We start from the raw sequence: 16934 nt of genomic DNA, 5'->3' as shown, positions 1-16934 counted from the left end.
GTCCTTCATTTAAGACAGAAATGCCCTAAAATGGCACCCTTCCTCAGGCCTGGACATTGGTTCCTTCTCCCTCGTTCTTCCTCAGGGAGACTGGGCTGCCCAGGGCTGCCCTCTACTTTACCCAGCAGCTTCTGCAGAGAAGAGGCTGGTCAAAAAACGATACTTGGAGCCATCAAGCAAGGGTTGGGAGGTCCCCAGAGGTTCTAGAACTCCTGCCTGGGTGAGCCCCGGATGGGGTGGCGTTCCCATTCCCACTCTCAGGGAAGGCAACACGCATGCTAGAGGACTTCTACTAAGAGTCACAGTGAAGGCGGGAAAAGCCCCTCCTGAAGGTCCCCCTTTGGGCTCGGGGATTTACTGATCTCACTTCTCCTTTCTCCCCATCACAGAGCTGTCCTTTGAGAGGTTAAGCCATTGAAGGAGCCAGCAGGAGAGAACGGGCAGACACGGGCAGATGAGCTTTAGGAGGCTCTAGAATCTTCCTTCCTGACCCTGTGAAAGCTGGACAGATAGAAAACTGTAGGGAGGATCTAGGAGGAGCGTTATCTTGGGGCTGGGGGCTTTATGCGGCGAACTCTCGTAACCCAGCGTCTAAGCACGGACCAGATGACCTGCGTGCTGGGGAGGGAGTCCAGCCAAGGCCCAGCACAACTGGGAGAAACAGCCTTCCCTATCTCAAAAACGGGGGCTACAATACATTCTTACCTTGAAATGCCCCATTCCCATAAGGGGATCTCCAGATCACTCTTGAAAATATTTGTCACCCGAATATGCATTTCTCCATCCCTTTCTCTCACAAATCAAGTGACAGCTGGGATCTGTTGTTCCCTTGGATAGTAAGGGATCGATGAGGGGTTTTGTTTTCCTTTAAATCCTTTCCTCTCTTGCAGAAAAGACACAATTGTTTCAACAGAAACCACAAAACCTCCAGCTTCCATTCAGCTTTGAATGGAAAAAACAGCTTCCTCCAAGTCAGCAAGGCGAGTAAGCAATGACAGCCACACGTAAGACTGACCTGGAGAAACAGAGAGGGTCAGAGATAGGAGAAGAGTTGGGGCAGGGGGTTCCCCAGATTCGCGGGTCCCCATGTGGCCACACCACCGCCTGGGATAGGGCCAGAGGTCCGTGAGGCAAACCTCGATTTATATTAAAGCCCCTAACCAGCTGTCCCTTCTGAGGGACAGCTTTTATATTAAAGCCCTTCACCCTAGCTGTCCCTTCTGAGATGCAACCTGATTTTGCTGTGGTTCCTGGTCATGCACTCTGACCCTAGGTCAGGGCAAGGAGGAGGCATGGAACAGGAAAAGACCTCCTACCTGTATTTCCATGCCAACTGTACATACTCCGATCACCAGTGGGGGTGAGGCAGGGCCAGAGAAAGACTCTTTATTCTTTTAACTTGGGACGTAGAAAAACTTCACCTTTTGTTCAAAGATCTCATGATTTACGCATGCTGAAAATCTATTTAGAAACCACACGCTGGAAACAGCTTACGTGCAGCCAATTGTCGATTATCCAGGCACTGGCTGACCGTCTAGCTGGCACACGGCTCATCGACCCATTGGCTCACCCTCTTTTTTTGTTCTGTACCTCTTTTTATGGACATTTCAGCATTCGTTGGTGGAAGGGGGGCCGACGAAGGAGGAGGACTCAATGAACTTGTGTGTTTGAATGACATTAGCTTATAAGGCAAGATGCTGTGTTGGGTTCTGGTGCTGGTTTTGCTACTTCCCATCTGGGTCATCTTAGAGCAGTCCTTCGCCTCCTTAAATGCTGTGTTTTCTCCCCTGTGAGAGGGCCATGATCCACCAGCTCCAGCCCACTGTGCAAGCCAAGAAAAGGCTTCAGGGGCCCCTGGGTGGCTCAGTCATTAAGCATCTGCCTTTGCCTCAAGTCATCTGGGATCAAACCCCACATCGGGCTCCCTGTTCAGCAGGGAGCCTACTTCTCCCTCTCCCACTGTCCCCTACTTGTGTTCCCACTCTCACGGTCTCTCTCTCTCTCTCTCTCTGTCAAATAAATAAATAAAATCTTAAAAAAAAAAAAAAAAAGAAAGAAAGAAAGAAAGAAAGAAAGAAAGAAAGGGCTTCAGATGGGGCCAGGCCACCTCCACTCCCACAATTCTTGTCATTCTCAACTCACTTTGTTTCATGTAAATACTCCCATCCTAGGAGGCTCATGGGACACCAATTTGTATCTACAGCAAACATGAGGATAATTCTTTTCCAGAACCAGCATTCAGTAGAAACAAAACATGAAAGGATTAAAAAGTCAATAAAAGGGGGACAAAATACAAAAGGATTTAAAAAAAAAAAAAAAAAACAAGAACCCCAGGGCACCTGGGTGGCTCAGTCAGTTTAGTCTCTGCCTTTGACTCAGGTCATGATCCCAGGGTCCAGAGATCAAGTCCTGCCTCTGGGTCCCTGCTCAGCAGGGAGTCTGCTTCTCCCTGACCTTTAGGTATGACTTCTTAAAGGTCCATGTAAGCCAAGGTTTCATTCTCTAGCAGCCACTGCAGACATCTGGGTAAGACCTGCCCTGCCCTGGAAATGTTTGTTCAAGAAACAGGGAGGGGGAGCCGAAGGTGGGGTCCAGGCCCTCTCTGGCAGAGTAAACATGAGCCAGCCCCGCTGTGGTCACAGCTGAGTGACAGACCCAGCTCCCTGCCTCCCAGTGACAGGCAGGAGTGAACACACCGGACTCTCCAGCACCACCTTCCTACAAACCCCTCGGTACCACGTGAGCTCGAGCTTTTCTCCTTGATGCTCTCCGTGAAGTCAAAGCGGTCGGCGTGGGTGGGTAGGAAAATCCTGACGAAAACCTGGGATGTCGTACAGAAACGAGCAGGCACCAGACCCCTCAGTCAGGACAGGAGAGGCTCCACAGGGAGGCCGCACACCTGGCTCAATGCCGGGACAGATCCCTGCTGTTCTTCCTTCCTGTCCCAAGGGGGCAAAATAGGAAGCCAACATCCCTGCTTGTTCTGTGGGTGTGTCTCTCAAGAACTTTCTCTATGCCAAGAACCACAGGCAGGCAGCAACAGGCCCCACATGAACTCGTCAGCCACTCTAGCCAATGACCACACCACGGAGCGCTCTCGGGGTGCGCTGGGCTCGGCCCAGGTCTCCTCTGCATGGCGTGTGGGGTGCTGCAGAGAGCACCCAAACATCACCTCCGCCCCCAGGCCTGAGTCAAGATAGTCTTAACCTCAGGACGGGGCCCCCACAGCGAGTCCCCCACGAGGATGTGATTCCACTTAAACCAGAGCCCCCGGAAAACAGAGCCCGCTGCCCTGTCTGACATCACCACCTTGGCCTCCTTGCTCAGCTCCCCTCCCAACCCCAAGATTCTGCCCTGAGCATGTGGCGAGAAGCTTGCCAAAGTCTCTTGGAAAAAAAACCCACAGATGACTAAATGCCCAGCCATCTCCCCCGTCAGGACTGGTCTTCCCAGCCTCAGCGCCGCCTGCCCTCCCCGACCCAGGCAGCAGAGAGCCGGGACCCAGCCGAGCCGGTGGGTGGTCTGGCGGGCAGAGAGCACCCAGCCCCCAGCCCCCAGCACAGCAGATCTCCGAGTGAGAGGGAAGGCTGGCTGCCGACGGAAGCTTGGCTGGGGCTGGGGGGTACATTCCATTCGCGTGCTCTGCGCACCCACAAATATTCACCTGCCCAAGAATATTCACCTTGTCATCTGAGGAATGCGAACAGGAAGGGCCTCTGATAAGGCCAGAGGAGTATTTACAGCTTCCTCGTCAGCCGTCATAGTACCCTGGGCAGAGCAAGAGTGGCTAGCCGCTCCTTCCATGGGGAAACTGAGGAACGGGCTGGGAGCCGGAGAGGTCTCCACAGAAGAGCCCCTAGGGGCATGATTGCTGACTCAGAAATGCTGGGCATGGCCTGAAGGAGGGAAAGGACCCGACAGCCTGAGCTAGCCCCACGGCCTTCGAAGCCAGCCAGGTTTGCCCCACCTGAGAGGCTCTAACCTCGTCCTGCCCCAGCCCAGTGGACGGGCACTGCTTCCTTGCCCACATAAGCCCTGGGCAGCAGCATCCCTGTGCTCTGACCTCAGGAAGCCATTCCAAGGATGAATGCAGACGCAAGCATGGAAATCCTTTGGGCTCTTCAGGGAAAAGGCACTACTGGCCTGTGAAGAATCCTTCCTGTACTCGGAGGCGGGCTGGGCGCAGCCTGCACCTCCCGCCCCTGTCCTCACACTCTTTCCTGCCCCCCACGAGCCAGCCCTGGGAGACAGGCAGGGGGCGGTCCTTTCCCTGTCACTCTGGGCCGATCTGCACAGGGCTGGGCCCGGCCTGAGTGACTGATAAACTTGGGAGGGGAGAGAGAGGATCCCAGACCAAAGCCTCAGCTGAGGGCAGATGCCAATTCACTGCCACCTAACAACTCCTCAGGATCAGCAGGCGAACACACACGTTCATTACCAAGTCTAATTAGGCTGGCAGACAAGTGGCATTAATCATTTTTGACTGTACCTGGGATTCAAGCCCCCTTCCCTCCATAATCAGAAAATTTCATGCTCTGATGAAATGGGGGGACAATTAAGCCCACATTTAAGGCTTTCACTTTCATCTCTCCAGAAGACAGGAAGCAGGGAGGACAGGAAACAAGATACAGCTTGGGGACCTCAGGAGGCCTCCCTCAAAGCATTCCAGATCTGTTCTCTGTCCCCAAATACACACACACACACACACACTCATTCCACTAGGACTCTCTTTTCTAGAAGAAAAGCCCCAATTAGAGCCCGGGGCAGAGGGAACTGGAGACGGGGTTCCACTCTCTTTAAAAGCTCAGCATCCTTTTCCCTAACCTCCCCCAGCCAAACCACGGCCCGTGAGAAGACTTCAAGTCACACACTTTAAAGCTGCTGGGCATACTAGACAAATAAAATACTTTCCAGGTGCCCAAGAGTTCTCGGGTCTGTTGTAGGGTAACTCAGGGTCAATGTCCAGTAACCTCTTCCACAAAGAAATCATGGCAAGAGGGGCCTCCCCAGGATCCCGTGGCTGTTGCATGGGCGGTTCCAGTCTTCACAGAGAGGTGGGCTGAGCCCAGCCATCAATGAAGTAACAAGGCAGAGCTGGGAGTTGGCCAGGGGGGCCCTGTGGGACATCAGTCTCACCCCAGGAAGTCCCCTGTCCCTGAGGTTCATGGAGAGCACCTCCTCTTCACATCATAATTACACATCTATCAAGTAGGGGGTAGGATAAGGAGCCCCAGGGTTCCCCTTTCAACCCTATAATTCCAATCCCATAACACCTCAGAGTCCTGAACGAGGGACGACGGCTCCGGAGAAGCCCGTGAGCATTCACTAGCCTCATGCAAGGTGTGTCTAAGCATCCCTCCTTGCCCGTGGAGTTGGACTTCAGTTTCCCCATTTTCCAGACTTTCTCTGGTCCGGGATGGCTCGCGTGTCCACAAAACGAGATGAATGGTAAAAGGTCAACTCTGTGCCTTCTATAGAAGAAAGGGTCCAAAACCTCTAACGGGTGTTTCCTGATCGCAAAGCCAAAGGGCAGCGGGTAACTCTGCAGGGTGTTTGCTGCCGGCCCTGCATCCCCGGAGTGCTGGAAGTGGGCCCTCACCACTGCAATTGCCCCCATCCCAAAACACACATGCCCCCACAGAATCTCTCTCTCTCTCTGTCTCTCAGTATCTCTCTCTCTCCTCCAGTCCCCACTGGAGTTCTTCCCCTATCTACTAAACACGATTTTTTAATCCTGGCAATTAACATTAACTCTGAACCTCCTGACAGGCGAATCCAGCCTTACCCAGAGTCAGTTACAGACCTGGACATAGGGGTTAGGCTAGGTTGGAAGGTCTTTCACTGCAGAGGCAGGCAGGCAGTGGGAAGACAGCTTTCTAAAATTTTCCTTATTAAAAGTCCATCTGGCTAACATAGCTCCCATCCATTGTCAGCCTCCTGCCCAGACAGAGGTCCTTCCTGTACCATTGACCGTCTGCTTGTTTCCAAGAACAGAGAGATTTAGGAGGAAAAACAAGCCACCACCTTCACCAAATGCTACTTACTGACGCTGCTCTGTGCCTGGCACTCTGCTGGAGGCAAGTGATACAAAGACAAGGCGCCAATGTCCCAGTGCTCTCGAAGCCACTGGCATTCATTCAGCAGGGACACTCCTCAGCCACAGGAAGCAGAAGTGTTTCTGGAGGACAATTCAAACCCACTCATTCTGGGATGCTCACGGCACTCACTTCCCTTCTTAGTTCAGCCACGCAGGGTTTGAGAACTATACTCGCTGCTTGGAAAAGTGACCTCAGAGGTGTCACGAGCCCAGACAAATTGTGACAGCTGTTGGATGGGAGGGGGTAACACTAACATTCATATTACATTGAACGTTCATAACGCCTTTCGCCAGGCACTCTGTTAAACACTTTACATACATTAATTCACTTAATTCTCACATTAACACAGTAAAGCAGGTAATGTTTTTATCCCCACTTTTTTATAACAAGAAGCAGAGCACAGAGAGGCCCAGCATGACACAGAGATTAAGTGGCAGAGTAAGGATTCAAACTCAGGTCTTCTGGTTTCAGTCTGTTCTCTTAATCGCTGTCTGCTGCTGCCTTTTTAAAGTCATATTTCTGAACCTTGCTTTTTTTTTTTTTATTTTATTTATTTACTTGACAGACAGAGATCACAAGTAGGCAGAGAGGCAGAGAGAGAGGAGGAAGCAGGCTCCCTGCTGAGCAGAGAGCCCGATGTGGGGCTCGATCCCAGGACCCTGGGATCATGACCTGAGCCGAAAGCAGAGGCTTAACCCACTGAGCCACCCAGGCGCCCCTGAACCTTGCTTTTTGAAACAAAGATAAAACACACCAAGCCCATCATGGAATTAGATCTTCAACTTAAAGAAAGATGCTCAGTGATTCTGGCCAGCTGTGTCTCCACCTGCCCGAGGCTCATCTGCACCTCAGAACGTGTCTCAACTGTTCCCATCCAGCCACGGGTCCACATGCAGTTAAATATTAATAATGACAAACACCAGCTCTGCTCCCTCTTTGGCATTCAGATATCCCTGCTTGATGGAGTCCCCAAACGCCTTACTACAGACTAGAATTCCAGTGAACTGGATTTGCCAGGGTTCCAGCACAACCAAATCCAGGACAGTGAGAATAACGCCTCTGTCTGTGTTTAGAGAATCAGTGGATATGGTAAAGGAGACTCGACCCTTGAGAGAGTGACCGTTGCCAAGACATCCACGGACAAGTTTCATGTGATTCTACTATAAGGTCAGGAGCCTTTATGGAGTGACAGCAGTCCTCCACCCACAACACACGCCTCTCTAAAGGTTGCTCTTTCCTTTTGTCTTAGCACCTAAACGGTGAGTTCTGCTGGTGGAAGGAGCACCACCTCCTTTCCCTCCAATCTTTCCCTTCCACTTGACACTGGCTTAGAATGTGAACTTTCCTTCCCTGAAGCTAGGAGGCACCCTGCCCAGCCTCTGCTGTGAACTGGGGCCGGGGGGGGGGGGGGGGGGGGGGGCAAAGTAGGGTTTTCCTGATAGGGAAGTGGCTGCTGCAGTCAGATGGGAGCCCCCGGCCTTTGGGCAAGGGGGAAGGGCCTTTGCTGACAGATACAACCCACACACCATTTCCAGAGAGGCTTGTTAGGGGCTCTGCCCTCCTCTGTGCTTTGTACTTCAGATATTTAAACTATCTCTATAAACACATAAACACATGGATGTAGATATCCTCCACCAAACATGGCAACCACAAATATGGGGGTGGGGAGAAGGCACCCCTTAAAGAAATACACACACCTGAAAATAACCCCAACCTCCAAAAAGACTGCAAATTTGCTCAGTAAGTCTACACCCTGGGTGTCTAGTGGTCCACAGTCCAGCTTTGAAAAGAGTCTGACTCTGAAGGAGGCTGGAGAGGCCTGAGAGCTCTGGGGAGGAAAGTACTGGACAGGAAGTTGGGGAATTTTAAAGCCTGAGGACTGGTGCAGTAACCCAGGAGGAGGAGGAGGAGGAGATGGAGGGGGAAGAGGAGGAGGGGGGGAGACAGGGCATTGCCAAATATTTAGAGCAGAGTCCAAAAGTTTGAGGGTCAGAGGTGAAAGGCAACGGGGGCGGGGCACAGGCCCAGGGTGACCTCAAGCTCACGTCAACCTTACAGTCCATTTCCATTCAAAGGCTAACCAGGACTCTTTCTTGTCCCATCAGTGTGCCCTAAAGGAGAGGCGTACCACAAGGGGGCATGTGCCAAGGGCCTGTACCACCGGCGACAAACAAACAAGCCATATTCCCATTAACGCTAATAAGCAGGGGTCAAATGGCCATATCAATACCAGTCTCATGACCCACTGTCAAGAAGCTTCAACAAAAGCAAGAGAGTGCGTGAGAGACAACGGAATGACCTTGCCACGGTGGTCATCATCCCCAGCCTGAGTGTGTGTGTGTGTGTGTGCGCGCGCGTGTGCGTGTGTGTGTCGGGGCGAGGTATGCACCTGTCAGGGAAAGGGGTATTTGTTAAACACAGCACCACCATACCCGGGCGGTAGGTAGTCACTAAAGCATACCCGCCAGGGGGCTAAGAGCAGAGTCTCCCGGGCCTGTCTCCCTTGGCTGAAGTGGAGAAGGGCAATGCCAGTCCCCCGCGCCAGCTCCGTGGCAGCCCCCGGGCTCGGACTGCGGGCCTCCCGCGCGCCCCTCCCCTGCCCTGCCCCTCACACTCACTAGCGCAGCGCAGCGCCTGCCGCAGCACCTCTCGTCCGCACAGGTCGCACCAGCCCCGGCCGCTCCGCAGCGCCAGGTCGGCGAAGCTGTGACCCTCGCCTCGCTCCACCGGGACGCGGGGATCCTGCGGCTGCTCGAAGATGCTCCGCACGTCGCGGGGCCGGGGCGCCCCAGGCCGCCGCCTTAGTCTCTGCTGCAGACCAGGCCGGAGAGGGCGAGCGGGTCGGGAGGCCCGCGGTTGGGGCTCCGGGTCCCCCCGGGCCGCCCTCCGGGCGCCGCGCCCCTCATGCGCCCCGGGCGCGGTGGAGAGGGGCGCGGGGGCGCAGCGGCGCGAGGAGCGGCCGGGGGGCGGCGGCGGCTCGGGGCCGCTCAGGCTCTGCAGATAGCGCGGCGGTTCCGGGTCCAGGAGCAGCCGGTAGGGACGCTGCCCGATGGCCGGGGACGCCATGGTCATGCCGGCCGAGCGCCGCGGCTCGCAGCAGTGGCGCGGCTCCCGAGTCAGCCTCGAGAGAAGGGCGGCCCCGCACGAGCGCGCCTTTAAAGGGACCGCAGCTGCAGGCGGGGCGAGGCGGGCGGGGGCGGGGAGACCGGCGCGCTGCAGGAAGGCGCCTAGGGGAACTACCGATCCGCCAAGCGGCGGGGAGCCGGGGCGAGCGCGGGTTTCGGGGTGTCTGCGAGAAGCAGACCCGACGACTGGGGCAGCTCAAGAGGAGTTGCTGTCGGGACCGTCAGCCTTCAGCCCTGCCTCCTTCGCTCTCCCACCACCTCCATCACTAGGTCCCCGCCTCCACCGCACCCCCGCACCCCAACACGCCCAGGTGAGGGAGCGGGCGGCAGGGAAGGGCTTGGGAACTAGCTGGGGATGGGTCTATGGAGAGGTCCCCGGGCCAGGTGTCCGCGCGCCCCCCTCCCGCTTCTCCTGCCCACGGGAGGGTGTGCGCCCTGGCGCCCCTTCGCCGCCGCCTCCAGGCCAGCCGGCCGCGCGTGGGTCGGGCAGGCCCGGCCGGCGCTCCGGCTCCCGCAGCAGCGCCGAGTCGCGTGACTCCTAGGGACGCGCGACGGGGGACGCTTCCGAGGCTGACCGCGGGAAGCCGCCTCCGCGGCCGGCTAGGCTGTCAGCCTGCGACTTTCACTCTTGCTGGATTTCCCCTCCCTGGGCGGCCCTGCCTGGTAAGATATTCCTTTCCCGGAAAACGGGGGTTACATGATCCTGGGCCCTGGATCGTGAGAGCGCTCCCTCGCCCCGTGGCTTGGGACAGCTTGCCTTCCCAAGTCAAACCTGCCTTTTCCCATGGCTGCTCCAGGAACCACTGTGGAAACGCCAGCCCCGAAAGCCCCACGCTGCCTTAGGGACGGACAGCTCAGTTGTGACGGACTCCTTCAGCAGAACCAGAGCCGGCTTCGTAACTTCCATTTGAATGCTCTGATTTCACCATCTTGAAAGTCTTAATAATTTTTGAATTATTATTCAAACATTAATAACATTTCAATAATTTCCAGCATTTTTTCTTTACACTGGGTCCCACAAATTACGTAGCAGGTCCTGATCGTCTCACGTGGGCGGAGAACAGGACTGCTGGGTCTTTAAACAGGCCAGCTGCATGATCCGGGGCCCTCTCCGGCCTCTACAGTTGTTTGTTTGTTTGTTTTTGTTTGGTTTTTGTTGTTGTTTTTTGGGGTTTTGTGGGGGGGTTTTTTGCCTGTAAATTAGTTTGGGGCTGGGAAGACAAGCCCCAAATGATCACGAGTGATCACGGACTATCCTTTTACAACTTGGGGTTCAGTTTGGTTGATTTAACAGAGGTCGCCAGCCACCAACTTTGGAAATAAGCTAAATTCCTCTCGACCTGAGACGCATCCTCTTCTTCCCAGGCCAGGGATGGGACTCCCCCTAGTGTCTGGCAGGGGAATCTCCACTTTTGCTTTTTCTTTCACCTTGGAGATAATTTTTAGGTAATTCCTGAAATTTCAAGAGTCAAGTGCTCAGGGAATTCCCAGACCGCTTGGGTCCATGGCTTTTCCTCCGTGGTGGCGGCAGTCAGAGAGTGGTCCCCATTTGTAGTGGAGGACATGTGCTGGGTCCCCGGGTCTCACCAGAGGCTGGAGCTTCTCACCTGAGGAGGTGATTTCCAGGCACAAGGGAAAAGAGCCAACCTCACAGTGTTCCAGAGCAGAAGGAACTGAGATGAGGGAGGGTGCACGATGAACCACCCCTTTTACTCCCCTCCCCCACCTTTCTGCTTCTCCCTCTGAACCTTGCTTTCCCTCTCATCAGTGGTTTCCAACTTTGGCGGGCAATCCGCTGGAGGGCTTGTTAAATCCCAAATTACTGGCTCCACGGCCAGAGTTTCTGAGTCAGTAGGAGTTTAGGGCTGAGGTTTGAGATGTTGCATTTTTTTTTTTTTTTAGATTTTATTTATTTATTTGACAGAGAGAAATCACAAGTAGACGGAGAGGCAGGCGGAGAGAGAGAGGGAAGCAGGCTCCCTGCCGAGCAGAGAGCCCGATGTGGGACTCGATCCCAGGACCCTGAGATCATGACCTGAGCCGAAGGCAGCGGCTTAACCCACTGAGCCACCCAGGCGCCCTGAGATGTTGCATTTTTAACAGATTTCCAAGTGGTGTTGCTGCTGCTACCTTGTGCCCAAGGAGCCCACTACTCTAGATCTAAGGTGGTGATAAGGTGGGCTTCACCATTTTCCCCCCATGGGGCAGATGAGCTTCAGTGGACACTTTGAGAAAAACTCATTAGGAGGGGAGTTTGCGATCCCTGAATGCCTTCTGCTGCATGTTCATGCAGGAAAGTACAGTTTGCCTTTTTGGTCTCTTATTCCCACCTCTTCCACTTTTTTTCTGCAAACAGCTTTCTCGGGGCTGTTGCAGAAACCTGCCTTGCATATAAAGATCTGCTTGTACCCACCCCTCTGTTATCCATCCATCACCACAGGCTTGAGGCTCATTGGAGGAGATCACTGCCTCCCAGGAGGCGGGGAGCTGGGTGGGGTCCAGGGTGTGGACCCAGCCTGAGCTCTGGGTGACAGCTTGGCAAGAAGAAAAGACCTGGCAATGAGCACATCACTGAAAGGCCAGTTCTGAAATGCCATTTGTGAAATAATTACCAACAATTGCCATCTCTGTCCTCTGTTCCTCTCCTTGCAAGCATGAGTTTGGGCAGCCCAGCCCAGATCCCCCCGATAGAGAGTCTTATGGAATGAGTGTCTCCTTGAGCCCTGGGAAACTGAGGACCATCTAGAACAACCAGATGTAAACCCCCTCCCAGTTGCCTGAGCTGCACAGAAAAACTGACTTTCCCTTCCTGCTATAGCTCTGATATGCAGGAATGGGGGTGGCTGCTCTCAGCCAGGAATGGTGGAGGAGATTGTGCCCGGCCAAAGCCCTACACTTGGCTTCTGGGATGGAACGGAGATGAAGAGGGAGATAATGTAAGTTCATGTAACCAACCCCAAAAGTTTATCAAGTTTATCTTAAGGTTCATGTGCCTGAGCCAAGAAATTGAGGTCGGGAGAGGTAGTTGCCACCCCCGACCCCCAACAGGAGGCTCCTTGCGTCCTCTGATACCATCTTTCCCAGCCCAGTCCCCTTCTTCCCTGAAGGAGCAGCCCCTCCCACAACACACACACACACACACACACACACACACACTCTCTCTCTCTCTCTCTCTCTCTCTCTCACGAGTCAGTCCTCCTTCCCCAGAGAGGAAGTACTAAATAAACTCCAGTCTCACTGGAGGGTCAGGACGATGCCTGGCGTCGTGGAGAGTTGATGCTTGAGCTTCAGAATTGTTTGGACGCTCTTTGGTCAGGCAGGCCAGCAGGGAAAGACCACAACATCTGCCGAGACACCTCCACTGGCAGATTTTCCCATGTTCGCACATCCTTTTGGCTCATAGCCATCGACTTTTTTTCTGTGTGTGACTCACTCCCCGAGGAGTAGGTGTGCTGTTTTTATTTTGGACCAAGGGGAAGGATTATGACAGTCGTTTGAGTGTGTGGTCAGTGTGTGAGGTCACTTCAGATGTGGTCCAGAGCATGCTGGTTCCTCCATGGGGGGAGGGGGCTGGCAAGCTGTGTCAGGGCTGTCCCCCCCTCCCCCAACCACCACCGCTGAGTTTCCCAGTAGGAAGGAAAGGGGAAGGACAGAATGCATCCTGACTTTCTGAAGGGGAAGTTTTTGGTTTTGTTTGGCTTTGAGGCATCTGAAGCCGCTGAAATCCCCAAAGCATGTAGGGGACCTCCCAGTGATTCTGAAAGACCAGCTGTTTGCATGGGCTGGCCGGGCCAGTCAGGACAGGTTAGGTTATGCTGCGGTAATAAACAGCCTGCAAACCTCACTGCCTTTAAACCAGAAACTTCTTTCTCACTCCTATGACATGTCCTCTGCCAGCTGGCAGGGAGGCTCTTCCCCAAAGCCACTCAGGGCCCCGTGCTGATGGAGCGGCCACCACATCTCACATTGCCAGCCTTGGGGCCGGAGGGAAGCCAAGAGACCCCGGAGGCTCTTATGCATTGAGCCAGCCCCACAAGGGGAGCAAGAAGCGCAATGCCGTCCTGTGCTCAGAATGGGGAAAGAGCTGAAGTATCTGGCAAACAGCACCGAAGGCAAAGCTTCAGGGGCACAGAGCAGTTCTTCACTTAAACAAGTAGCTAAGTGACCGAGCGCTGCTGTCGGTGCTAAAGGTCCAGGAGCGAAATGGACATGTTCCTGAAGCTTCCATTTGGTGGGAGAGCCAGATTATAACCGTGCAGACATAATGTTGGTAATGTCGGGTCCTGAGTACTTTAGAGTGAAAAGTAAAGCACGTTAAGAGGACAGAAAAAGGCAGGGACAACTCTTAGGTTCGAGGGCCAGGAGAGACCCCTCTGCGGAGCAGACCCGAATGGAGGAAGCCCTGCGTCTGCCTGAGCAAGGGCGGGACAGGCTAAGGCAACAACAGCCCCGAACTTTCCGGTACCTTAAGAACAGGAGTTTGTTCCAAATATGTATCCCCAGACTTCACTTCCAGAGATCCAAGAAATCTGGGTACTGGCTGTGTTTTCTAGGAGTTGAATAAAGTGCCTCACCGACCCCACTCTGAAAACTGGAGCAGGGGGGTAGCTGGGATCGTGTGCCCTGATGTAGACATCTGAGGGGAAATGCTCTCACCCTTGTTGAGCGCAGGGTTCAAGCTTGGCCCTCGACTTCCTTCCCTCATTGGGCAGCCTGTTGGACCCAGCGCTCAGCCCCCCACAGAAGTGGGGAGTCACGGGGTCCAAGTAATGGGGATTAGTAACACCTTCTGTTGCTGGACTGTGAGCCGGGACCATAATAAAATATTGTTGGAGAATTAAAATGTTTGTAAAAGTCTCTCATCAAATGCTATGTGTTATACATATTTACTCAAAAAATATGCATCCAGGGCTTACCATGGGCTGGCACTTTGGGCTTGATTGACTTGCTCTCCAGGCAGCTCTGTGAAATGGCTGGCATTCCCATTTTACAGGTAAGAAAACTGAGGCTCAGAGAAGTCATGTGACCGGCCCCAAAAGGTGTCATGGTCTGGACTCAAACGCATGATTTTGGCCTTGCCCGACCCAGCTGGTATGGTATAAAGGGCCGTGTTTAAACATCTCCGATCTCACTTTGCAGATGGAGTTTAAAGAATCAGCAAAATACTTCCCCATTTTTCTTTCCCTGTTGAAATCCTGTTCAACCTTCGAGGTCCAACCCAAATGCCATGGAGCTTTGGCAGAGTTGCCCAGACCCGACCCCTCACTCTTTCTTCTAGGTCCCTCCAAGTCGCTTGTGTCTCTAACCCTCACATCATCCTGATGTGAGTCACAATTACGTTGTACATTTTGCCTTCCTCATTTGGGTCTTGCTGGCCTCTCTGATCACACAATCCAGGGAAAGTAAGAGGTGCTCGTTCAGTGTTGAATAAAATGAATTCAGCTGTCAGCTCCCACCGGTACCTGATTCCAAACTCATCTCTTAACACCCTTTAGGCCATGGCCCCTGCAGGGTGAGGAGACCAGGAATTGCCTGGCCCGATGAGAACGGAAGGCACCCAGTGACCTGCTGGGGCTGGGTGGCCGTGGTGGTGTCGGGAACTCTAAGACTCACGTGCATCCTCCCAAGTTGATGGTCACTGGGGTGGATTTCTGGCCTCCTGGGCCACGGGTGAAGGTTGGTAGGACCCCATCCCCACTTCAGGTGTTGGGTTTTCTCTTGGTCACCGAGTGCTCGTGCTCCCACGGGGAACAGGTAGGTAGGTCCTTGACAGTACTTAGGACAGGAGGACAAACGAGGGTGGGGATTCAGTAGAGATGTGAGGGCTCCTGGAAAGGTGTCCCCATGCCGGGTGGGGGGTGGGGGTGTTGGCCAGGATTCAGTGGTGCCTCCCCCGTCCGCCTCTCAATTACAGAATTTTTCCATCCCAAGTCACTCCGCCAGGCTTATGATAAGCCCGGGGGTGCGTACGTTTCTTCTTTCCATGTGGAAAAACTCAGCTGTTCCAGGCGGATTTGTCAGCAGCTTTTCCCCCTCCGCCAGAGGGGAGGCTCCAAGCCACAGCCACTTACATTCCAGCACTAAGCCTGCTTGGGGCCCATCACTGTGGCGGGAAGCCAGGGACCGGGACTGGGACAGACCAGTACAAGCACAGTGGCCTGGGTGGCCTTCCAGGCTAGCCCTGCTCTCACCGCAGTACCCCCATGCCCGCACACGCCCCACCCCATTCCTTAGGGGTCTCTATCTGGTTCCCCTCATTTCTGTCCCCTCCCCCCCATGCTCCTCCTCCTTTTCCATCTCTTTGTCACTCCATTCCTCTCCGTCCTCTCTCCCGCCCCCCTCCTGTCCTCAGTCCCATCCCGCGTCTCCCACCCACCACACACACGCCATGTCTCTCTGCAAACGGGCAGGGAAAGGACCCAACTGCTTGAAGGAGCTCCCCAAGGGAAAAAATCGGAAGTAGCCTCGGATTATTTCCCTTGGAAGCTCCTTCAAGCAGTTGAGTGCCCCCTCAACCCCCCCCCCCAGCCCCCCTGCCCTTGGTGCCACTTGCCTAAAGGTTCTCTGCAAGGAAAAGGGAAAAGAAGCCGGGAATGCCATCCTGGGCAAAATCCCTGAGGCAGCTCGGAAGTGAACCCCGAAGGGCTCCTTGTGGAAACCCTCGCAGGCCCCCCGCTGAAGTGAGGCAGCCCCGTGACAGCAAATGGTGGGGTGCGGTGGGAGAGCAGTCGGGCCCTTGTGGGGGTCTCTGCTGTCCCCTAGCCTGGCTCCCTTGGCCTCAGCGGTCAGCCTCCTGCCCTTTGCGGGGGCCGTTCACGTGTCCTCTGCAGGGGGTTTGCACACTCTGCCTCAGGGTTCGCCAGCATTAGCTTGTGCGAGAATCACCGGGAAGCTCAGCAACAATGCGGTTCCTGGGCCACACCCCGGGGCTGACTGGAATCCTGTGGGTGGGTCCCAGAAGCTCTGTTTTGAACCAGGACAGCCTCTAAAGAGGACAGCGAGGAGCTCCTGAGGGAGACCGTCGGCCCCGCGGCGCCAGGGCACGGAGGGAGGTACCAGGCGGCCTGCCCTTCTCGCGTGGGGAGCTGGGACGCGCCCCCATGTCCTCCTAGGGAGGCCCATTTTTAACCGGCCCAGCCTGTTTTAAGAGGATGCTCCACGTGAATCTGAAGGCCGTGTGGGTCCTTCCCAGACCTGAGTGACAGAACTGAGCCACTGCCTGGCCCGGCCCAGTGAGACAAGAGAATCTGTATCTTGACCCTTCCCCTGCTCAGGGGCCTCACAGCCATGTGAGGTCAGGGCAGGCAGAATGTGCCGACAACTCCCATGGTGTTTCAGGCCCCGTGTGGAAATACCTGACCTATTCCTACGGATCCCTTGGACGGCCATCACCACCCTTTCTCAGCCCAGGAGACCGACACGCAGTGTTTCAACACACCCTCCACGGAAGAGTCCGGTCTTTAAAATCCCAGTTGGACTTGACATCAACCTGCACCTGTGGTTCCCTGAGACAAAGCGCGAGCTCCTTATCGTGGCCCACAAGGACCTTTTGGGTCTGGTTTCTCCCTTTCCTCAACCCCGACTTCCCACAGAGCTTCCTCTCAGGGACACACATACCTACAGTTCCTTCCACGCCACGGCCTGTGCTGTCCCCACTGCCAGGGATGCCTGCCGTGCCTTCTTTGCTAGGTAATTCCGCGGAGGCCGCACC

General features: G+C 54.7%; 1 protein-coding gene across 1 annotated transcript in view; it reads right to left on the bottom strand.

Moving 5' to 3' along the window:
• RASSF5 (Ras association domain family member 5) overlaps nucleotides 1–9303 on the bottom strand; it is a 66333-nt gene extending 57030 nt beyond the window's left edge. The window contains exon 1 of the mRNA XM_059145298.1: nucleotides 8717–9303. Within this exon, the coding sequence (XP_059001281.1) occupies nucleotides 8717–9170 (454 nt within the window). The 5' untranslated portion in view covers nucleotides 9171–9303. The remainder of the gene's footprint in view (nucleotides 1–8716) is intronic.
• Nucleotides 9304–16934: the final 7631 nt, after the last annotated feature.

The sequence above is a fragment of the Mustela lutreola genome, chromosome 14 (genome assembly GCF_030435805.1).
Source record: "Mustela lutreola isolate mMusLut2 chromosome 14, mMusLut2.pri, whole genome shotgun sequence".
Classification (NCBI taxonomy): Eukaryota; Metazoa; Chordata; class Mammalia; order Carnivora; family Mustelidae; genus Mustela; species Mustela lutreola.
This window is presented reverse-complemented; position numbering and strand designations above follow the sequence as displayed.